At 44.6% G+C, this 24,725-nt stretch overlaps 1 protein-coding gene across 2 annotated transcripts in view; it reads left to right on the top strand.

Moving 5' to 3' along the window:
- Nucleotides 1-19,428, top strand: part of SSH1 (slingshot protein phosphatase 1) — a 63,427-nt gene extending 43,999 nt beyond the window's left edge. For both annotated transcript variants that reach the window (XM_037878758.2, XM_043529993.1), the window contains 8 exons: nucleotides 673-867; nucleotides 1,128-1,221; nucleotides 2,208-2,336; nucleotides 6,551-6,597; nucleotides 7,975-8,121; nucleotides 10,029-10,229; nucleotides 11,261-11,882; nucleotides 12,416-19,428. In XM_037878758.2, the coding sequence (XP_037734686.1) occupies nucleotides 673-867; nucleotides 1,128-1,221; nucleotides 2,208-2,336; nucleotides 6,551-6,597; nucleotides 7,975-8,121; nucleotides 10,029-10,229; nucleotides 11,261-11,882; nucleotides 12,416-13,693 (2,713 nt within the window). In that variant the 3' untranslated portion in view covers nucleotides 13,694-19,428. The remainder of the gene's footprint in view (nucleotides 1-672; nucleotides 868-1,127; nucleotides 1,222-2,207; nucleotides 2,337-6,550; nucleotides 6,598-7,974; nucleotides 8,122-10,028; nucleotides 10,230-11,260; nucleotides 11,883-12,415) is intronic.
- The last annotated feature ends 5,297 nt before the right edge of the window (nucleotides 19,429-24,725 follow it).

The following is a 24,725-nucleotide window of genomic DNA, read 5'->3' as shown; positions in this document are numbered from 1 at the left end:
TGAGCTCTTGTAACATTTAATAGGGAAATGATGTGGATATGGAAAAAGATGTAATTTTAGGGATTATTTGGTACACAAACGAACAAACCCCTTGTTACTGCCATTTTAAAACTCTGCCCCTCCGGTTAGCAGCTTCAGATGTGGTTAATGTGTTCAGTGTAATAACATCTACAGAACTGAGAGATTTTTTTTAAAGTTAAATGCTATAATTTGCATAAACAAATTACCCAATCTGGGCTCTGTTCTCGGTGTGTGCCAGGGGCTAGGAATGCTGTTAAATGTGCTTTTCGACTCCTTGGTAGAGGTGGTTTGAAGTGTCCACATTCTTACATTTTTTGTCTGAGTTTTTAAGTTAGCTAATGATTAAGACCCAGCAGGACACAAGTGGTGCATAGGCCTTGTGCTGGTCTCTTGCATGGGGTGAATTTCGTCCTGTGTTGAGTGGTTACCAGATCTCAAGAGGGCATCCAACCATACTGCTTAGAGTTTTGTGACTCCTCTATCTGAAATTGGAAAAAGCAAACCTTCTGCTGTCAAAAAACCAAACCAAACCAAAGTTGGAACAAAGTTGAAAATAAGCCTCCGCTGAAAATCTCTAGGGCCCTGGCTTCTGTGTGCTCCTACTCCCCATGATGCTCAGATTCTCCCCTTCTTTGCTTTTGAAATTTGCAGGTCTGCCCTGCAGATCCTCCACAAAGCTTGTGAGGTCGCACGGAGGTACAATTACTTCCCAGGTGGAATGGCCCTGGTCTGGGCCACATACTATGAAAGCTGCATCAGTTCGGACCAGAGTTGCATCAATGAGTGGAACACGATGCAGGACCTGGAGTCGACACGCCCTGATTCTCCAGCATTGTTTGTTGACAAGTCAGTTCTGAGTTTTATTTTGAATATCTTCGTTCACTTCAGAAATCCCACATTTTCCCTTTCATTTCTCCAATAGTTTGATCTCCTTTTGGTTCATACATATTTTTGTGAAGTTTTCCTCTGTCATCAGTGTCAGTTTAACTTGAATCTTTCCCATTCCTTCTCCATGTAAGAGTATCATTATACAGAGAGAGCATCGCTGAGGCCTTCTGCCCCAGTGAAATGCCTGTCTGGATAGTTCCTTTAATTTTCCTTTGCAGGCCAACTGAGGGGGAAAGAACAGAGCGGTTCATTAAAGCCAAACTCCGAAGTATCATGATGAGTAAAGACCTGGAAAATGTGACCTCAAAGGAAGTAAGCAAAACTGACCATTTGCTGGCCTGTGACCACTCGGTTCCTGTTGTTGTCCAGAGTATGGGAGATAGCACTGGATAAGGGTCAGAGAGGACTGGGAGTCAGGACCCTCAGGATATATATTTCCACTGTGCTTACAAGATTCACTCCATGTCCTGGGATAAGATTTCTGTTCTCTGCCCCTTAGTTTTCCCATCTGTAAAATAGGATATCATCAACCTCACAGTGGGCTTTTAGAGTCCTTACAACAAGTGATTGAAATACTCCAATGGGCGGTCCTATCGGAGCCCAAGGTATAAGAAAACCTGGAAACTGACCCACAATGTACCCTGAGTGTGGACTTGCCTGGAGCTTTGTGCAGTGGTAAAAGCCATACAAATTGGTTGCCAACATTTCTTCTTAGGCTGCCCGGAAAATGCTCAGATTCTTCTGTTTTAGTAGAGTTATTCACATGCAGTGTTATAATGTAGAAAGCTGTGGTAGGTTTGGCTTTTAAAGGGAGGGGATATGGAGGAAAATCTATACACCTTAAAAATGTTCCTACCTTCCAACTTAAAAGTGAGAAACTTTAAAAGATCTAATTCCCTTTTCACAATGATGCTGCTGTTTTTCACTTCTTGTTTCTAGGGGGGTTTGCTTTTGTTTCTTCGGAGCTAGCTCAGTGCAGGGTGTTGAGCACTTCAGGGGAATGCTTCATAGTGAAAAATACCATAACAGTTTTTTGTTCATATTGGGTTTTGCATGAAGCTTTATTTACAAAGCCTGAATTTGGGGCCTCACGTGACCTTTTACTGAGGTTATTTGTCTCTGAAAGCATTTACATACTTCTCTGTGGACTGTAGTCTCTCTCTCTCTCTCTAATGCATGTATGTATAATTTATTGGCACTCTCCTTTTAAAAGTGGACAATCATTCTGCACAGCCCACTATCTAGGTGGTATGCTATCATTTCCTAAGTGGCATACTTTGTCATTTTCTGCCCCACAGATACGAAATGAACTGGAGAAGCAGATGAATTGCAACTTGAAAGAATTCAAGGAATTTATAGACAATGAAATGCTGCTTATCCTGGGGCAGATGGACAAACCATCTCTAATTTTTGATCATCTGTATCTGGTAAGCCACGGAGTCAGAAGCTATGCTGGGTGTGAGGAGGGGGCATCAGTCAAACACTATCCGCCACTGGGTATAAAGGCTGCAATGAGGAGAAAAACCAGCAGGTGCCGTAGCCTAATGTTTAGCCTATTATACAAGGAGACTCTAGGCCTCCTTTCCTTCCTCTTCCTATGTCACTTCCAAAGGCCCACATCCCAGCAGCTCTTTCTGCTATCTGAGCCTTCATTCTGAACACACAGGGCTGCACTGGTGGGCTGGCAAGATGGACAGGGTGCCTTCCAGATCCTTTCTCTCCTGGCCAGCTCAGCTCAGGAGCAGAACACATCATGGGCCTGGCGTGGTGGAGGATCCTGTATGTGGTGATGTGCTGTGGGGGGACGTTTGTTTCACCTGGCTTTTGAAGAGAAGTAAAGGAGCTGAGGAGCAGACTGACATATGGGGGCGCACATAACACATGTAATGTTGGATTAGGACCTGCTTCTAGGCAGGAGGGTGATTTGGCTGAATGACATTTTGCTTTTGTAATTGTAGATAATTGGCAGGGGCTAGAGTCTTAGTATGGGAGCTTCTTATTCTAATGGAAAGAAAATAAATAAGAGGTTGCCAGTGGTTGATACAGTACACGGGAAAACAGCCTTCCCCCACGTCCTGAGAACTGCTCTGAGGAAGTGCTTCGTCTTTCCCTTTTCACCATTTATTCCCACTGCTGTGACTTTGCCACGTGCACAATAACTTGTTACCCTGCTTTGGAAGTAAGTAGATTTAATAAAATGGTGTCCCGGCCCTGATGTTTGTGCTCCTGTTTGTTGGGTGCACTGTGCACAGGAAAGGCTGCCTTTTATGGATTTATTTCATATTTCTAGGAATAGGAGTCATTTTTCTTTAAGACGGGGTAAGGACCTAGATCATGACACAGTCCAAATGTACCAGTTATGTGCCCTCTATTTTTGCCTTGCTGAATCAAAGGTAATGATAATACACTAAGAGAGTCAAAGTGCCTACCATGTAGATAATCAATGGCTCCATGTCTAGTTGATCAATGGCTCCATGTCTAGTTGGCAGCCGGTATCAAGTGGAGTGCCCCAAGGGTCAGTCCTGGGGCCGGTTTTGTTCAATATCTTCATTAATGATCTGGAGGATGGTGTGGATTGCACCCTCAGCAAGTTTGCGGATGACACTAAACTGGGAGGAGTGGTAGATACGCTGGAGGGTAGGGATAGGATACAGAGGGACCTAGACAAATTGGAGGATTGGGCCAAAAGAAATCTGATGAGGTTCAACAAGGACAAGTGCAGAGTCCTGCACTTAGGACGGAAGAATCCAATGCACCGCTACAGACTAGGGACCGAATGGCTCGGCAGCAGTTCTGCAGAGAAGGACCTAGGGAGGTGGTGGAATCCCCTTCCTTAGAAGTTTTTAAGGTCAGGCTTGACAAAGTCCTGGCTGGGATGATTTAGTTGGGATTGGTCCTGCTCTGGGCAGGGGGTTGGACTAGATGGCCTCCAGAGGTCCCTTCCAACTCTGTTATTCTATGATTCTATGTGGCTGGCTTTATATAAATCATCAGTTTGGAAGGTGATTTGCTTGTTCAGCCTGTGAACAGGCTCAGAGCAGGGATGAGTCTCTTGTAATCTCTTGCCACTAGGTGGTACTCCAAACAAAACTGGAAGTTGTCATCCAGAATAAAGATTTAATTGAGACGGGAGCAATTCTGCACTTTGCAGCAGTGTCATCTTTTCCATGACAGACTCAGAGGAAATAGGCCTCTGAGGGTGAATCATATTTTAAAATCCTCTTTGTTCTCCATGCAATGTGTTATACATGTACCTCTGCAGTAACTTCTCCCATGGCTTTTAGGGGCCATCTCACCCACTCATCCCCAGAGCCCACACCCCCAGCCAGAGCCCTCATCCCCCCACGCTCCAACCATCTACCCCAGCCCTGAGCGCCCTCCCACACGCCAAACTCCTCGGCCCCACCCCCACCACATGAATTGTGTTATGTGCACTGATATGCATCACTTCCATATCGGTGCACATAACAAAATTCATTCCGCACATGGACTTAAAAAATTAGAGGGAACTCTGATAACGACCACTTTATTTTGCAGAATGTCTGATAGGTTTTACTATGCAATTTATGTTCTTGAAAAGAGGGAATGTTCATTTGTGGTGGGTTTTGTGATGTGCTAGGAACCACCCTGAGACTGTCTAACTCACTTCGTGCAAGTAAGCGAGCAGATCCAGTGTTGCTCACTACCAGCTGAGATTGGATCTGAACAGGCAACCTGGAGATGCATCCTTAGTGTCCCACATCCCATCTTCTTTTCCGTTCAGTCCCCTTCATAGGATCGCTCTTTGTGAGCTTTCTTGATTGAAATCCTGCTTACTATTACTTTGTAATCTGGGAACGTTCCCAGTGTGCTCCTAACACACTGCACGCATGTTGTCCAAACGTGCCATCTCTGTCGTTTTCTTTAAGTAATAGGGCTAACGCTTCCTCAGTTTAGAGGAGGGATGGTTTTGTGGCTAAGGCACAGCTTTGGGACTCAGGAGATCTAGGTTCTTTCCCTGGATCTGTGAAAGCTCCACTCTGTGACCTTGGGCAAGTTACTTAATCTTCTTGTGCTTCAGTTTTAGGGATCTGTAGAATAGGGATAATAATATTCTCTGTCTCTTGCCCTTTGTCTGTCTGGCCTGTTTAGGCCTGTTCAGCCAACAATATGATGTGGTTGCAAAAAAGGCTAATACCGTTCTGGGGCATGTTAACAGGAGTGTCGTATGTAAGACCTCGGAGGTCATTGTCCTGCTCTGCTCAGCCCTGGTGAGGCCTCAGCTGGAGAACTATGTCCAATTCTGGGCGCCGCACTCTAGGAAACGTGGACAAACTGGAGAGAGTCCAGAGGAGAGCAACAAAAATAATCAAAGGTTTAGAAACCCTGACCTGTGAGGGAAGGTTAAACAAACTGGGCCCGGTTAGTCTTGAGAAAAGAAGACTGTCAGGGAAGGGGGCCTGAGAACAATCTTCAAATATATTAAGGACTGTTATAAAGAGGAGTGTGATCTGTTGTTCTCCAGGCTAATAGTAATGGACTTAATCTGCAGCAAGGGAGATTTAGGTTAGATATTAGGAAGAAAATTCTGCCTATAACGGTAGTTAAGCTCTGGAACAGGCTTCCAAGGGAAGTTGTAGAATCCCCATCACTGGAGGTTGCTTAGATCAGGTTGGACAGTGCAGCCTGAAATTACCTGAGGTGCGAAGTGCACCGGTCACAGTTAACAGGTTCTTTCCCTTCGTGGCTACGTAAATTATGTAACAGGTGGGATTGATGAATCACAGGAATATGAACATAAAAGTTGTATTTATCATCCAGATAAACCAAGCATTAATGCTACTGAACAAAAAACAGATACATGTAATAAGAAAGTCTGTAGCGCTGTCATACTCTCAAACTCTTGGAACCCATGAAAAATACTAGAAGAAGGTAGTCAGTGGAGTACACTGTAAGTGGGAGGTGACAGTACAGTTTACACCAGCCTCTAATCCCGATGTGCCCACCTAGGGTCGGGAACACACTTTTTACTCTTTCCTGTTAAAACCACGTGCTAATATATATTAGCCCAAAAGCTTCCTATGTCATAAATCAGGTCAAGAGCCATAGGTTAACAACGAACACCTGTCAGGGATGGTCTAAGTTTATTTGGTGCTGCCTCACCACAGGGGGCTGGACTGGATGACTTCTTGAGGTCCCTTCCAGGCCTCATTTCTGTAATTCTATGGTTGTAAGCTGTTCAGGGCAGGGACTCTTTCTAGGTGTATTTTGTTTGGGACCTGTATGTGCTCTGTAATATAAATAATAAACCTCAGCCTGAGCTTCCTAGGGTTTCTTCCTGCAGACTGACCCCTCTCTCTCTCCCCCTACCTCCCTCTTGCCTCAGAGAGACTCTCAACATTTTATACTCTTGGGTTGTAGCTAATAGGACCAGTCTGGCCCGGTTGCTAGAATGAGTCAGCAGAATACCTCTGCATTGTTATACAAGGCCCTAGACCCTCATACCCTGTTATACTCTTTTCAGAAACCATTGCCTATGTTTTAGTTTAGTGCTCCTGAGAAAATACTGCCCAGATTGCAAAGAGCACAGTGTTTGATCAGTGACTGTACAGTGCCCAGCAGAACCAAGGCTTACTCTGTGTGTGTGTGACTTGTATCCTAGGGGTCTGAGTGGAATGCCTCCAACCTGGAAGAGCTTCAAGGCTCGGGGTGAGTACTTGCCCTTTCCGCTACTTAATGTCAGCTGTTACACGTTAGACTCTTAAATCTTCAAATCGCTTGTTTTCAGTTGTGTGTTCGGGTGTCCTGTGAAATGAAATATGATACGTGCAGGCCATACTTCAGTGGATAGGGCACAGGATTGGGACACTTGCCTTCTGTTCTCAGTAGTGACCTTGGACCAGATCGTTCCTCTCTTTCTATCTCAGTTTTCCCACCTGTACAATGGAGATAATATTTGTCCTCATTTGTAAAGTGCCTTGAGATCTAGGGAAGACAAATCCTCTATAGGAGTCTAATTAATACCGAGCAAGCTTATTGTTGTCTGAGGTGTGAATTCCCAAATACTTCAGAAGATTACGCATTACAGTATTTGGGGTAAAGCTCTTATCCAAATGGTGAAAAACTGCCTGGAGATGAGCAGAGTTGTGTGAATTGTTCTCCATTCCACTAGTGCAGACAGGTGGCTGCAGTCGTGTGTCTCAGTGATCTCTCATCACGACATCACTTCTTGGCTTTATTTGCTTTAAGTGTTTTAGGCCAATGGGAATTTTGTGTATAAATACTTGCTGCTTGCCCAGGACACATGTCGGCCCCTATAATGAGACTCTGAAAAGTTATTGCTCAACAGCAGGAATAGATGTTTAAACTGTCCTTGGGAACAGATGTCTGAACACTTTTGAATAAGTAAAACAACTAGCACATTAATCCTTTGATCTGTAGTGATGGTATCCTTGACATCTATTTTTAAAAGTCAAAGCTGGACAAATCCTTGAATAAATATCATGTGCTACTGATTTGTCTGAATTATATGAAATAATAACTTAATATGGGCATGCATTCTCTCCCAGTATACGCCAATTTTATTATAAAAATCCTGCTGTTGTATCCTGCAGAAGTAGAGTAAAGTGATTCAACTTTCATTTCATATTTCTGGTTGGAAGAAGGAAGAAAGGATGAGCTTGTTACGAAAGCACAAGTTTGAGAATCAGGACTCCCGGGTTCTTTTCCTAGCACTGCCGTTGATTCATTGTGAGACTTGGATCAAGTTTCGGCACCTCTCTTCCTCAGCTTCCCCATTGGTAGAGTGGGCAAGTCATTTTTCCTCTGTTCTCCATCTTTACATGGGACCATAATAGTAGAGAGAGATGAGTTGGGGGCTTGATTCAGCCAGTCCTTCACATGTAGAACTCCAGCTGATTTAATCGGAAGCGGAGGGCTTAGAGGTTTTGGGCTGCTGATCGTCCCATGCAGTAAGAGCACCCATGTTACACTGGGTTGTGTATGGTTTATCACATGAATTCCAGTTCCCCTTCCAGGGCTGTGATAAGTAAACTCTCTGCCTTTGTTTCCTTTTGTATCCTGCAGCGTCTACTACATTTTAAACGTCACCAGGGAGATCGATAATTTTTTTCCTGGTCTGTTCGCGTATCATAATATCCGGGTGTATGACGAGGAGACGACAGACCTCCTGGCTCACTGGAATGAGGCATATCATTTCATAAATAAAGCCAAGTAAGTGGATGGAGATGAGCGAGCCAGTGCTTGGGGACATCGGAGGTCGGGATAAGAACCTGTCATTGGAATCTGTGGAATGATGTCGAGTCCTTGCATGACACTGAGGCGCTTCCTCCAGCAGGGGGCGAGGGAGCTCCCTCACCAGTACCGTGGCTGTTGTAAGGATAGTGGTGTGCCCTCGGCATGCTGCTGAATAGCATTTCAGCAGACGATATGGAACCATTTGCAGAAGCTTTCTGAAACCTGCCTCCCTCTGAATTCCCTGTTTGTCACAGAGCTGTGGTTCCCATTTCAGGGCAAGTGCAATGAGAAGTGTATTCAATAGGGAAGTAACCACCCTGCTGTCTAGTACTGGAAACTCATTGCTTTCAGAGAAGTCCTGAACAGTGTCCATGCATCTGTTCTGGCTTTGACTCTATCCGCAGCAGCCAGTTCCCCTGGACTCCTTCATGCTCCCAGCTCGCTGTCCCTAAGTTTGGCACAATAACTCATTCAGTGCCTTTACTGCCATGTCAGTTAAGTAGCTCTACCAGGCCAATTAAGTAGCTGTCCCTTTGCTGCTTAATTGCTGGGCTCTTTGTGAGGCGCTGAAGAGGTTTCTGGGATCCCTGCTCTCGCAAAGGCCTTTGAAAAGGGAGTTCCGTTGGGCCCCTGGAATGCCCAAATACCACATCTGTTCCCGTCAGTGGTTAATCATTAACCCCTTCACAACCAGTCACAATCGTGCTGAGATTTTATCTTCGGCGCCTTGTTCAACTTGCTTTTTTGTTTCCCTTTTTAAAAACAGAATGTTTGTTTGTTTCCAGTAATGAAGCTACATTCTGTTTGTGTTTGCACCTAATACCCTAAAAGATTCAAGAGCCCCTAAGGGTCCTTCTGATGAAGTAAAACATTTTGAAATCCTTGAATTTTGTCTGTGATAGAATAAGCAGAGCAATAGCTCCCGGCAACAGTTAGTGACATGAACCACTCACATTCTGCTGGGGTTTCAGCATGTGGCTTGTAACTTGATGGGCTTTTCTTCATTCGGATCTGCATGGGGTAACTGGACAGTGACACCTGGTTAATTTGGCATCTTTCATTAATCGGCCAAATCCTGCCCTAAGTAAGGACCAAATCATTAGGGTTGCAGGGGTGTAACTAGTGGTTGAATTTGACTTGGTCCATCAGCCACAATGCCAGGATTAATAATGGGCTCAAAAAGTAAGGGACTGCATCTGAAGCTGTGGAGGTCCCATCCCTGACAGATTGTGGCACAATTCTGCCAGGTGATGTAATAGGCGTTGAGGTTCGTAAATACATAGCAGGAGACATTTATTCCCATGTGTGATCCATCATTCAGTTGCCTTGCCTCCACCTTTGAAGATGGGGACCTGGCATAAGGACCTTCTTGCCAGGCTCCGCTGGGCCTCCAACCCTGTTACTTGCTCTTCGGATTGCACCAACCTCTCTGAGGAAGCCTCTTTATTTGTGGGACTTCTTGCTCTGTGATTTTCATCCAGTCACTCCACCCTCCAGGGCACAGGTGATACAGAAGCCCTAATGTGCAGTGAACAGTGCAGGGGGGCCTGGTAGGGAACCCACCATGCCTGTTCGGTCCACATCTCCAAAGACAGGGACATGCAGATAAAGGGAGCTTTGGATAGTATCTGAAATAGCAGTGTGGTTGGCGTGAGAGGAGAGTGGTTAGGGGGTGTCACACTTCTCCAGATTCTAACTTTCCTGGAGAGTTTATTTTCTTGGACCATTTAACCCAAACCAATTAACTCCCTCTGAGCTGTGACGTTGGCTCGGTAAGGTGAACAAATGACCATCCATGCACCATATAAACCTGTGATAGTAAAACTTAATAAACAAAAGGATTTGAGATATAGTTTTTCTTATTTTTTTGCCTTCCTCTCTAGGAAAAATCACTCTAAGTGTCTGGTACACTGCAAAATGGGTGTTAGCCGGTCTGCCTCTACAGTTATAGCTTATGCAATGAAGGAATTTGGCTGGTCTTTGGAAAAAGCCTATAATTACGTGAAGCAAAAACGCAGCATTGCAAGACCAAATGCAGGCTTCATGAAACAGCTGCTGGAATATGAAGGGATTTTAGATGCAAGGTAAGGTGATGGGTGGAATGAGAAGGTGACTTGCAAGGAAACAAAAAGAGCCTGTTGCAGAGTAGGATGTCTCACAAAGCAGGATTAGCAATTTGCAGTTGTGTGTACGCGCATGTGGGGCCTATGCTGGGCAAATAAGTTAAAAATTATCAGAGTTGCTTGGAAAGGGGGGAACACAATTTTGTGAAAAACGGGAAGAGAAGGCAGTTTTTGGTCAATGTTTTAGTAGCTGTTAGGCGCGGGTTGGAGCTAGGGCTGCTGCAGGAAGCGGGTCTGGCGCAGCTGCTGCCACGGAACAAACACATCGAGGTGCCACCGTGCTACTGTTGCTACAAGGCTTAAACGGTGATCTGTCAGCTCTTCTGTCCACTCAAGGAGCACGATCACTGAGTAAGGGGTATTGGGCCCAGCGAGCTCATTGGGTGGCTGGGCTCCCATGCCTGGAGCTGGCTGAGTTCCTGAGGCTGCATAGACATGCATAGGACAAAGTCCTGAAGTTGAGGAAGTCTTCCTGAGCAAGGACAACTGGATTTGGCCCTTAGTTGGTTGTTGCTGAGCATCTTGTTTAAGTTATACTCGAGTGACTCTGGTACATGTTTTGTGTGCACTTGATCCGGATGCTTTCAGCTGCTGCATAATTTCTGGGGGACTTTGTTTCTGTTTCTTCATTATGTGCATATCGTCTTCATTTCCATCACAGCTAACTACGGTGTGGTCAATGCCATTTAAATCACAGTTACCTGATTCTTGAGGACTTTGGTTGCTGTTGTTTTTCTTCCCTTGAATCTTATGTAATGACCCAGCCATTTGTTCCCTTGTTTAGACCAGAGCCTGACTGCTTCGTACATCCTGCTCCTCTGCCCTGTGTTGCCACTGTCCTCTGTAGTGGGTGATCTGCTGGGATTGCATGTTTCCTCCAAAGGTTTCTGAGGGGCGTGACTTGTATGGGGCAGGGCACTGTGATGCATTTACATACAACAGCTGCTGAGTGTTTGATTGTAGTAATTTGTGCCTTTTATTTTTCTCCCCAGCAAACAGCGTCATAACAAGCTGTGGAAGCAGCAAGCAGAGAGCAATCTACCCCAGAATGCAGATGATTCTACGGGGCCCAGTGACTTCCTGCTTGATAGCTTAGACATCGATCTAGAAAACCGTCTATCTGACCTGGACGCACCTTCACAGTCCACGTACTTGGACAACAGAGCCAATATGGAGGCCGGGGGATTTCACTACTGCTTCCGGCGCCTGTCTGACTCGCTGCTGGAGAACAAGCTGCCTGGTGACAGGGAAATATTTTTCCAGGTGGAGGATCTGGAGCGAGACGTACTTTCGGAGCAGGCCAGTTTGATGGTGGATCAGCCTCCCCCAATCCCTCCTGAGGCTTTGGCAGAAACAATGAAGGCTAAGGACAAAGTGGAACCATTGGCAGAGCTGAGAAGTTTCTGTGAGAAGGAAGTGAAGAAGTTGGAGTCCAGCATGCCAAAGGGGAGGAATGTGCCCAGCCAGGCAGATCCGGGAAAGGAAAGCATCAGGGAGGAAAATCCTGTGGAGAGGTGGAAGCGGCGCTTGTCTGTGCACAAGGAGGAGAACTTACTGAACAGAGAGAACTTGAATAACAACAACAGCAAGAGGAGCTGCCCAGAGGAGTTCGAGGTGCGTATGGGCTTAAACGTAGATGATTAGTAACACCCGACACCGTGTGCATGAGACAACTCTCCACGTCCTAAGAGTATGATGTAATTTGGTTTGGAAGTGAAGGCTCCTGTAGTAGTGCCTGTCTCCATGCTGAGCCTTTCCTTGTAGAAGTGCTTCTGAACATCGCTTTGCTTGCACAAGTTGTGGAGCCAGCCACCAAAGAGAGCATGCAGCTACGTGAACATGCTATAAACCTCTCGGGGGAGCCGCCTTTCATGACCATCACTTGAAATGGTTGGTTTCCTCCAACACTGTCAGCTGGGAATCCTCGTGGCTTGACTCCCACTGCTGAGCCCAGACTTCAGCAGTAATGGAGAAGGGCTTCCTTTAAAGTCCCTTGGAGTCCTTATAAATAAAATGTTTCCTATTGTTCTGTGTCTTCCCTTTCAATCTGCAAATTTGTCTTGTTTTAAACTAACCTGACTCTGCTATTCTGCATCCACACTAAATTGTTTGTCTGACTTCTTATTGCCTATTCTTTCCTTTTATAGCGCGATGCCATATTTGGAATCCTCAGTAAGGTCAAGCCTTCCTACCAGTCATGCACTGACTGCATGTATTCCTCAGCCAGTGCATCCGCTGAAGCCTCTGGGGAGCAGTGTGAAACGCTGAATCCAGCTGCCGCATGCTGCAGTTCTACAATCTGCACTCAGCCTTCGCTCCTCTCCCATGTGACTTCTAACTTGTTGGACCAAATGCCTAGCAAGTCGCAGGCTGAGGAAGTAATCAGGGCTAAAAACGATGTCTTGCCTCCATTGCTGCAGGGGACTAGTGTTTTGGAAGGTGGCACCTGCAAATCTGTGGCGGATCAGCATTGCAATATTTCTGAAAAGCCAAAAGATGCACCAAAAACATCTGTCAAAGCACTGCTTGCCAGGAGAAATTCCCACTGTGAGAAGAGCCCTCTGAATACAGAAGTGATGAGGGAAGAGTCTCCATCCAGAAAAGATGTCAAACCAACGAAGGACCTGAAGTACTTGCTGTTTAGTAAAGATTTGGAAAAGCCAACCACAAACAGTTATTTGATGCAGCATCAAGAATCTCTTATTCAGCTTCAAAAAGCTGGTTTAGTTAGGAAGCATACCAAAGAACTGGAGCGTCTGAAGAGTGTGCCATCAGAATCCTCGTCACTGGTAAGAGAGAGCTCCGTGAGCAGAATTGATGCTAGTATACCAGAGGAAAACCAAGATTTGGCTTTGCACCGAGGCCCAGTATCTCTTCTGGGTCCAGCACCTTTAATATCCGAAGACACAGAGAATGATGTGGAGAAGTTAGAGGCCAAAAACCCCTTACAGGGACTGTCTCAGAAAACCTCCACACCTGTCCTGTGCAGGCTGGAGCACATGAGCAGTTACACAAAGGACTTTCTGAAGACCATATGCTATACGCCATCATCTTCCAGGAGTTCCAACTTGACACGCAGTTCTAGTAGCGACAGCATACACAGTGTGCATGGGAAACCCGGCCTGGTAAAACAACGTACTCAGGAAATCGAAACCAGGCTACGACTTGCTGGTTTGACTGTTTCTTCCCCTCTGAAGAGATCCAATTCTCTTGCCAAGCTAGGGTGTCTTAACTTGTCCTCCGAGGACTTATCGAGTGACATGGACATGTCAACAGTAATGAACTCAAAAGAGGCCAAATTGAGTGAGTCTTCCATGCTTTGCGAGTCACAATCCTCTCTGAGGAGTGTGGACGTAAGCTCCAAACTGCTAGCAAATTCAGCCACAGGAAACTTGAAGAGCACACTTTGGAAGGGCAAAAGTTGACACGTTCTGGTGTATGTGTTGTTTTTTTAAAATCAGCATTTATTGCCTGAACCCAATGCCATTTTATCATCTGAAACAAAATAGTTCAGCTGATACCACGTCTTTACCCCCTTCCTTGTGCAGTAAGTGGGGAGAAAGAGGGACATAACTGACATGGGTGAATGGCACAGTGAAAAAAAACATTGCATGGCTTGGAAGAGGACGTGGTGTGTGAACTGCCTACTGTTCCTATAGGACAATATTCCCAGTACTGTTTGCCAAGTATAGTTGTGTTAAAATATATATAATGTAAAAAAATGCTGAAAATATTGTTTCAAAGTCTCAACAAAAGTCATGGCGTTTTAAATTTTTTTTTATTTTGCAAAACAAACATAGCACAAGTCTCTAGTTTAAACAGCCACTTGTGGAAAAACCTGTAGATGGCAACATAAACTCTACCTCTGTTCTTGCTGATTTCTGTGTTGATTTTTTTAAGGCTTATTCCAGGATATTTAAATTTTTTTGAAAAGCATTCCTACGACATCAACTGTAAAGATCCAAAAGAGTGTTGAGGTGTAGGCTTTACTGTACTGAGTAACTCTAACTATGAAGTCAAGTGAAAAAGTGTAGAGCTGTTGTTTTATTGACAACGTGATCTGCTGACCCGATAGTTCCTCTTTACTGTATAATCAGGGTTAGCTGTCACAGTGTCTTGTGTTAATAACAGAATGACATCTAGGTTGTGTGTTTTGAAGGCTTCTGTTAAAGTGGAGAAATGTCTTGTTCTTCAGGTATTGTTGCTCTTGTTGTGGTTTTATAGTTATCCCAGTAATAATGACAAGCCTGGCCAGTAGGTGACCATGAACCATTGTGAAATGTGTGTGATGCTGGAGTCAGTGGTGTAGCACTTGTGTTTTGGAAGCCCTGCTTTATCAGACTGTTGATGGCATGCATTGCAGATGAGAAGACAACTGACCTGTCTCATCCTACGGAGGGCAGGCTTTATTGTCATTCTGTACGTTTGAAACCTGGGGAGAGGATAAGTTAGTTTATTTGGTAGAACATTTCTCGCATCCTGGAGTTTGCAGCAGAAATGCAAAGCAGCAGCAGGTTATCTCAGGAAGGTGTATGGTTGTCACTGAGCTCTGAAGCCTTTTAGAAGTCCCCACATTGAGTAACATCCAAAGGGTTTATTTTTTCATCATCGGGAAGCAGTGCGGGAGGATGAGTATTCCTGCTCTTGTTTGTTTATAGTACATATTGTCTGGGATGCACAGGTTAATTTCAGTGATGGTCTCCTCCTGATGACAACAGAAGTGCAAATTCTGCTCTCGGGTGAACGTGTGGTGCTCCCCTGGGCTTCCCTGATCTTACACACCCATCCAAGGGCAGAGTTTGGGGCCAGTGCAAGGAGGAGGCAGTAGTTTCACTAGCCTAGCCTAAATGGAATATTGCAATATCTCAGAAAGGAAGGAAAAGTGGAGAGCTAGATTAGTTTCCATAGTGTTAAACAATCATTAAGTCTTCTACATGGTACTGCTAGCTAGATTTCTGATATGGTAAGGCATTTAGGGCTCAGTCCTGTACCCTCTGAAGTCAGTGGCTTCAGTTGTGCAGGATTATCTCTTAGAGCAGAGCCATTGGCTGTATAGGCCGTTCTTTTTTCATCAGCTGCTTGGTACTAGTTTCTGTTGGAGGTTTATGGCCAACGCAGAAAGACTCCATTTCCACTTAGTTCTCATTCAGGCAAGGGGGGGGGCTGCATAATCTTGGGCACAGACCTCAGGATTCAGCCCTTGATGATGAAACAGAATTCAAGTAAAAATGGGGATGATCAAAATGAGTGAGAGAGATTATAAGAAATCTGCTTGAGCCACTTCCAGAGATAGGCCGGCTGGACACACAGATAACCCAGGTTAGCCCTAAAATGCTGTCCCTCAACAAAGGAGCACTCCCAACATCATGATAACCAGCCCCATATTCATTTGTGGGTCGTTGTCTTCACACCCAGTGACCGTTTATTACAGAACGATTTCAGATAACTACTGTAGTACCATTGCCTTCCCGCCCCTGCCAGGTGCAACATGCTTCAAAGGAGGCCCTTTGCCTCTGGGGTGTGTAACACATTGTGGTAGAATGCATTTGCCAGCCTGGTAGAAAAAACACATTTAAAAAAACCTCGAAAACTCTGGGAGATACATTTTTGCCAAATTAAGGATATAATTTTCAAAAGTGCCTCAGTCACTGAGGAGTCTGAGTCCCATTGCGTATCAGTTGGATTTAGACTTAAGTGACTTAAGCACTTTTAAAAATGGGACTTAGGCTCCTAAATTTTCAAAAATGCCTGAATTCCATGTGTTAGACTAACTTTGGTGTCACAGTGACATTTAAAGCGTGGTGACAACAAACTATGGATTTGTTGTGGTCCGTGGTTATAACAACCAGGTCCATGTGAGTCTGAGCTGTTTTTTTAAAAATCTGCGTTTGCAGAGCCGTTGCTGGATAAAGTCTTTCAGATGGGGATGGAAAGTGAAGAGTGCAACTTTGAACAGCAGATCCTACAACCTGCCATTTAAAAAGTTTGAGTACCCATTTGGGAAGTGTCCCTTGGTTTCCACCGTTTAGAATACCAAGGATTCCTTTTTTTTTTTTTCATTAACTCCCCCAATTTTGTACTAAAAGCAGGAGAAATATGGGCTGGGAAGCAGTAGATAAATATTTCTCCTTTGATAGAAGGGTCAAAAATGTATATACATCTTGAGCATATGGCAAATTTGCCATTTCATGTGAAAGAAGCAAAAGCTTCTTAAGCAAGGCACACAATGGCAATATCTCGGAGGACGTGAAACATTTTGTAATCCACGTTTTCTAGTGTCGGGAAACTGATGTCATTGTTAGAGTTGGACCTTCCCTTAGCTGCAATGTTTGTGTTATTGTCTGGCTATAAAACTTCAGAAGTGGATTTTAGCATGGACACTTCCTTTGATGCTGTGATTGTCGTTGGTTCTTGGTGTGGTTCTTTTCACTGAACCCACCCTTTTGTGCGTCTTGGAAATCAATACTGACTAGATCACTTCAATACACTGTGAATTCACTGACGCATGCCCCCCTTCCCTCCCCAGTTGTGACATTTCAGTTTCGCTGTATCTGGGGTGTGGTGGTATATCTAAAATATTAATGTTTTTATTATGTGCCTAATGTCAAAGCATCATGGGTGCGTTTCCAGGTCCATATCTACTGTAGTGTATTCCATATACTTTTATTACTTGTCTTTTAGTTGTTCTTACTTAGGTTTTATTTGTAAAAGATGGATTGGGAAGGAGGGGTGGTAGTGAGCATGGCTAAAGCCATGGCACTGTGCTTGACTATTGCATGGCGGCAAAGGGTTTCTTCAGAGCCTGTTAGCCCGTGCTGAAATTATCAGCTAAGGTATTTTTGAAAGCTGTTAATCTGTTCACCAGCTCCATCCAAACCACAACATTGTGCTAAAGCCAGTTGCACAGTTGTTTGGATTCTCCCTGTCTGCAAATCTGTGCACCTGTTCACACTGACAGTCTTCTTTCCCAAGGAGAGGCCCTTTCCCATCTGACACGGTTGGACAAAGACTGCCCTTATTTACACCCATGCGATTCCATTGAAGCAGAATTTGACCTAGTTATTTTATTTAATTTCTATTTTCCAGTGGATTTTTGCTAGCCCTCTTTATCCAGATAACCCTAAAGGATCCCTAATAGTGTCACTGTAGGATAAAGCAGATAGTTAACCCCTCATGGCTAGAACTCCACAGTGTTATTAAGCAAGATCTTGTGCTTCTCTTGTGGAGAGATGGTCACTGAGGTCCAAATTTTGCATGCAAAAAGAAGTGAGTGTGGTGATATTTGTAATTCTCCCAGTTGTGTGTGCAGATCACGCATGTGTGCATACAACACATGGGCTAGGTTAGACGAGGATTGTTAAAAGTGCTGATCTCTGGTCTAATTGCTCCCACTGAAGTCAATGGGAGTCTTAACTGTTGATTTCAATGGGCATAGAGGCAGGCCAATGATGAGTGCTTCTGAAAATCCTCTGTGTAATTGCCTGTTTCCAAGAATGGCAGGAGTGACACACACAGATGTGGCCATTTAATTTTGTTTCTGCAGGTTGTTTTGCACCTGTGAGTTGGCTGCTGCCTTGTGAAGATGCCTTAACACCTACTGTTCCCATCCCCACTGCCAGTGAGTGTAATTCCATCTATTTGCTTGGGGTGGGGACATGCACTCCTCACAGCACTAACTGCCAGTAGGGAACCAACCCCAGGCAGTAAGACACTGCAGTATATTAATACACATTGCCTTTGTTCACAAGGTCATTGCCACGTATGCCCAATTTGACATTTGTTGGCCAACCCATTGTAGCTTGTACTAAGAGAGAAGCTTAACAGGTGCTTAGACTTGAAGAACTTCTGAAAATGTCCAAGTTGTTTTAACAATACAAGTGAACAAACCTATTTCCTTCCTGTTTTCTTCTTCTATGACCTGCCAAACTGTGCTACATACAAACTACTGCTTTGGTAGTTTAGTTTTCAGTTGACTACAATGCCCATATCGTGATTGGAAAAAAAAATCACACAGACTCCGTTATTTTGTGGAACATAACTGTGTCACCACACACATAATGTAGCTTATCAAACTTGAAGATCCATTGCTGCTTAGTGCAACACAATACTGTTGATACATGTAGTTTATTTTTAATTTTTTTTAAGTCAATATATGCGTAGAGGCTATAGCATGCCAATTCAAAGTTTTTGTAGCCAAAAAATGCAGTGCTTGCAGGGTTGTTAGTCTCGATGCATGAAAATATAGTTGTTTTCTTTCTCTCCTATGTATTGTAATTGTTCTTTTACAATTGAGTGCCTTAATAATAGTTTACAAATACTGTGTATTTATGCTGAGCTGGTAAACGCTGCTGTTTTGCTGTTTTGTCTTGGTGCTTTGATGTTTCAGTGTAAGTAAGACCATTACTATTTGCGTGTATGATTCCTGTATAACTCTGATGGTCCCTGATCTCAGAACTGCTAATCAGTTTTCCTTTGCTATGTGTATGGGTAAAACGATGGGCTTTGTAAATGGATCCCACATAAATTCCAGCTTCTGTTGCCCTGGCCTCATCGCTTATGATTTATCTCTGCATTGCTGCAGACAGTGCAGGCAAGGGAGGGCTTGACAAGACATTCCAAAGATGGAAGGCCATCGTTACACTTGGAAGAGTTACAGGCATGATCTAAGCCAAGGAACACTCCAACATCAAATCTGAAATGCACAGACTGGCACCTTATTTCCAGCGTATGCTTTTTTTGTTCCTTGTTTTAGAAATAGCACCGTTTCGGTCATCATTTCTCAATGTGTTCTTTAACTAAATAATATGCCCCTTCATGTCACAGACGTTGGTCTGCTCTCCTTGCCTGAGAGTTGACCCAGGGCCCATGAATAGTTACCACCCTTGTTAGATAAGCTGCAGACATGAATGAATGGGTGAATAACCAGTCTCTGTTTCAGTGCATTGCTGTACTCTTATGATAACAGTGTTCTTTTTATTTCATTGTATTTCTTGATTCTGGTTTTTATATTTAAATATGCAGTATCTTTTGTACTGTACATTTGCAGTAGGGGATGCATAATGCACTTTTTTTTTTTTTTTTTTTACTTTTGTTGGTAAAAGTGTACTGTATGTTACATGTGCTTCTTGTGAGGAAAATAAACATTTTTTTCTTTACAAGTGAGGTTTGCACTATCTCTTGAGTAACGTCCATACGCATAGTCAGCTTGTGATCAGCATTTCAAAGCAGATGACTGGCCAGTGCCAGCCTCCGAAACGTTGTGTACAGTATATTACAGGGGAGTCAATGTCAGTAAACAGCTGTCGCTGAGAAGGGGGTACTGACCTATAGGGCTTTGCGGCTGACCTATAGGGCCAGACTCGGTGATGATGAATGTGGGGATGTATGTCACAAGCCAGATTCTTATGTAAGTGGCCACCACTGCATTGCCAGCCCACCAAAGCCTGTGGAGTGGCGTTGGCGAAACTGAGATCAGAATCTGACCCCAGGAGTAAGTGGGCATGAACAGTCAGGGAGGGTAACTAGCCCCAATCTCTCTGGTATTCGGTGGGGGTGCAAATGCATGTAATGTTTTGTGTCAAGTGATAGGAGTCGTGTGGGAAGCAGGAAAGAGGAAAAAGGAACCAGCAGGTGGTGGTGAGATCAAGCAGCTTCCCTCTCTGTCCCCCCACAAGTTTTATCTCCTCCACGCCTCCTTTTTGTTATATGCCCTCTTTCTCCCCTCACTGTGTAAGCCAGGCTTGTGTTGGACAATCACCGAGATCAGACTGGAGCGTGCTTACACCCCTTTCCACCTTCAGCTGTTGTCACAGTACCACTGCTGAGTGAACTGTGCCTATTTGGCCCCAGTAAGATCTTGTTACACCAGTGACTTGCTTTCTTCCTGAAACACCTGACCCAGGGAGTGCGGAGTCCAGGGGTAATGAGGAAGGAGATACAAAAATGGGGACTGGGTTAGAGAGGCAGCAGACCCCAGAGATCCAAAAGAAATTGGTCCTTGAGATGACGTTGAGATAACTGATTCATGCTGCAGCTTCTCCAAGCTCATGGTGCAGTTTCGCTAATATTCTTCACTGTGAAGAGGTTTTAGCATCAGCATTTGACTCTCATCTCCCAGTGACTTCGCTGTCTTTTAACTTTGAGAATGTTTACCCTGTTGTTTGCTGGGTTTATTTAATCCCATTTACTTAATTTTTGGAAATAAAGTCTGAATGTGGGCTGCAAGTCTTTTTTAGTTTCTTTTTGGGGGGAGGGGGCTGTTTGAAATAAAAATAGAAATCCGTTTAATGGAGGAGGAACAGGAATTAAATATACAATGGCAATAGATTTTTTTAAGAGACTGGAGTTTGGATTTAAGGAAACTCTTTCAGACTCTGAGCATCTCAAAGCATCTTACCCAGTAATGAGTCGAATGCCAATAGCATGGTGTCTGTGCAGGCAAATGCAGCAGCTATTGCATGCGAAGCAATATTTTGTCCACAGCACAGGAGAATTTATTTTATTTGAGAGGATACATGGCATTATCTGACAGTGCCATGGGTTCTTTAACTCCCAGCAGATGTAGTGAGTGGAAACCTGCGTTTTAATGTCTCCTTCAAAGAACAAATAGCTAGCATTAAAGCAGATTAATTGTAAGTTACAAGATGTAACTGGGAAAATGAAGCCTTTTTTGTGATGAGTCAACTCTGCTCCAGACCAAAGTTCCATAGGACGTAGGATCAGCCCTTCCAGTGTATTCATCAAATTTTGCCTTTAAAGGCAAACAGCGAGCATCTGTCTCTTGTGCCTTTAAGGAGTCTTGTTACTGCCTGGAATTGTTCTTGCTCTCTAAGCTGCTTCAGGGAAGAAAATGTCAGTGTTTACCTTGGCAGAGTAACAAAGCACAGGCTGAGGATGTTCTTCAGCTTTGGCATACTTGCTAATTGTCTGGGAGAAAGTCGTTAACCCCAAGAAGTATTGTTTTAAAATTACATTTTAAAAATTGATTCAGCTCCGATTTGACAGGAGATTGGCATCTGTCATTTAACCTTTGGTCAGGAAGAACATGGGCAGTGCCAGCCCAGGCCTGAACCCCATATTGCACTGCCAGTTGGTTTCACTGATCTCCGGGAGAGCTTCAGAGAGGAGCTCGTCTCCATAACCCATTGGGTCCTTCAGCAGAGGCTGCCACGCAAGCCCCAGTTAGTGCTAAGATGCTGTGAGGATGCTGGGAAAATAACTGACACTTCCACACGTATTTTAATCTCTTGCCAACATTAATTTTCCAACTTCTCAAAATACTAAGTGTGAAAAGTGTAGGCCGGGAAGTCATTGAAATGAGTCAGGTATTCAACACCTTTAAGCCTCTCTGGAGCTTGGTGTCATGTGAGCTATGGTTTGGTCCAAATATTAACACACACAGCTATTCTCTGCAGAGAGATTAGGGACAGGAGGGGATGCAGGGAATATTTCAAACCTGTTCTCACTTTATGGGTTTATAAAGTATCATCCTGGAACCACAGCTCTTCGTACAGCCCCATGGATTTGGCTTCTTTGTTTAGCCAAATGGCATGCTTTTGAACTATGCTAGTGACCTTATAGAGAGTCATTTATGGGGGAAAGATGAGCCCATGGAGAGGAATTCACCACCTGGATGAGCAGTGCCTGTATGGAAAGGTAGCATAGCCAAACCCTGGAATCTGTAGAAAGAACTGTGGCCAGTTCTTGGGAGCCTGGAGGAGAGACAGAGTTTATAAGTTGTGCATGAGTGAGAGAGAGTGCTATGGATTTTTATTACACTTCTCGGGGTGAGACTGTGTGTTCATTTTGCTTAAGAATTGTCCCCCTGTTCTTCCCCATTCTCTCTTTTACATCCCTGCCTGACAGAATTGTCAGTTCTTGTAGGTTTCATGCTGATTACAACCCTAGTACCACATTCCATTCTCACTAATGCCTGAATCAATCTAGAGTGGCTCCATTGACTTTGGTGGCATTACTTCAGATTTACACTGATGTAAATGAAAAGGGAATTTGGCCTTGGATCATTTGACACCAGTCCCAGGCCCCTACAACCTAGTATAGTTTCAGTTTAAATGGAGGAGGAAGAAAGTCCGCTTTTGGTTATAACTGGGCAGTGAAGAAAACAATGCCTCAAAAGCTGAGCCCTTCCCAGGGATGTTTTGACAAGAGGTGGGAGCTCTCTGTCAATTAAACAGGACTAAAGGCAGCTCTCCACCTGAATGAGCCCCAGCACTGGTGTCATTATGAGCTAAATTCTGCTCTCAGTCAGCAAATGAAGATGGCTCCAAAGTGGGCCACTGGACTTACCCAAGACATTGCTGAAGGGTTGTGCAAAGGTGGGCATCTAGGCAATGTGTACCCCACAAATAACTCCTAGTTCAATTGTGGTCTGATATGGGCTGTATTTAAACAGGGATAGGACACATTTCAGGATGCTGTCAAGACTGATGGCCCATAAAACTGGGTCACCTTTTGAGAATTATACCATGTGTGGATCCTTATTTTCAGCTGCCCTTTGTATAATTTTTTCTTACCAGTCAATTGTTCCTAGTTAGGTAGTGACATAAGATCAAGGAATGCACTGAACACATCTTTTCTTGGACCTGCATTAGCTCTGCTACCACATATGTGACCAGCCAGTTGTTGGTTACCTATAGCCACTCTATGCATATGCAGGTAATGAGGACAATAATTCAGACTCTTGGTGCCTCATCCTTAGGCAGTGTTATGAAAGGAGAGGAAAATATTCAGTCTTGGAGAAGGCCATATGGCATGCTTGTAGAGCAGCCACTGAGGTAAATTCCCATTCTTGTCTGAATGTGCCAGTTTAAGGTCAAATGTCTTAGCGCTGATGGGAAATCACTGCCTAGGCCAAATTGAGGATCTCTGAATCTGCAATAATGAGAAGGGTATTTGAATTTGTCATTCAGACTATCCAAATCTCAGTTATGCTCAGAACAGTCTCCAGAGAGCTGGTTTCAAAGTGCAGGGTGGCACCAATTTATTAATTTTGTATTCTGAACTGTTGATATCCACACCTACCCTTGTGAAACTTGTGTTCCTTTTATGGCTGGTTCCTTTTCCTATTTGTTGCTTTTGAAATTCTTTGCACAGGGCCCCGTGGTTGCTGCTTGATATTTGTCTGAATTGTGCTCACTCCAGATTATTGGGGAAACACAAGGAAAAGGTACACACATGAAGGCACTGTGATTGCTGTAGAATTAAACAGAGCAGAAATTGGCCGCTTTCATATTTAGCAATGGGGAAACATATACCACCCAGGAAAACATCTTGATTTGAAATTCTCTAATGATCCAAGCCTTTTATTTATTTTAGATGTTTGAATTAAATTAGATAATCTTTCTGTCTTTGTGGGTGGTTGAATGGCTCATGACTAGTAACAAACATGAAGACTGTCCTGTCTAGGTCATGGATTTGATCCCGGCCCAGGTCAATGGGGGCTGAAAGTCACTGCCACATGACAGCTGCTCAGCAGCTTATGTGAAAAGACTTGGTGGTCTCAGGTCAGTTCCTAGTGGCCATGTCTGTCTGCATCACAAGAACTACTATCACAACCTGCACAGAGCCTGGGTGTGGTGGTGAGACTGCTTTGTTGGTCCACACTGCAGCAGAACAGAGCGGGCGACCTAGCTGTGTCAGCATTTGCTGCTGACTTGACGGACTAAATGAAATTGCAGTACAAACAGAATTAGAGCTAGAGCCCTGCCAGGAAGACCTGAGTGGAAATTCCTGCAGCCATGAAAACAGGGCCTTCAGAGGCTAACTGTTTTCTCATAAACATTCGGCTCACAGAAAGAGAGAGCCATGGAATAGCTAGATGAAAAATGAGGGTTTAATGCCGAGCAGGGAACACCTCGTAATGAAAATCTGAGAAGGCAATTGTCACAGGCTGGCTGGCCCTTTAAGGAGAGTAGGGCTTAGCCGGGCGTGGGATGAGCAGCACCACCACCCTGCCCCCTGAACTTATCTTGATGGCCTGGGGATCAGGTGGCTCCGTTTCCATAAAGGGCTGGGGAGGGGAGCTGCAGGAGGGTGGTTGTTTCCTGGGCCTGGCCATGAATAGAGAGAGTGGCAGGGGAGAAGGAGGCTGCTGGGGCAGGCCTGGGAACAGTCCACCTCCCCAGGCAGACGGGCTTGGTGGCAGACTGGGAGACCCAGACTCGGGGAAGGAGTCCAGGGAGGAAGCCCCGAGGCTCAGCAGCTCGGATCGGAGCTGGGCCTCCAGGGAGAAAGTCCCTCCACCACTGAGCAAGGCTGAAGAGTAGCCCGGGAGGGGCAGCAGACCCTGTTGTTTTTGTTGTCTTGGGACTAGAGACCACAATGTGACAAAGCCTCCTGAAAGAAGGGATAGGCCTGTTGGAGGGACTAGGAGGGAAGGCAGAGCCCCGCAAGGGGGTGGAGGGAGGGTGTGCTACACAGGCATAAAACCCTGCATGG

Source organism: Chelonia mydas, chromosome 15 (genome assembly GCF_015237465.2).
Source record: "Chelonia mydas isolate rCheMyd1 chromosome 15, rCheMyd1.pri.v2, whole genome shotgun sequence".
Lineage (NCBI taxonomy): Eukaryota > Metazoa > Chordata > Testudines > Cheloniidae > Chelonia > Chelonia mydas.
The sequence above is the reverse complement of the archived record's forward strand: the minus strand, read 5'-3'. Positions and strand labels throughout refer to the sequence as shown.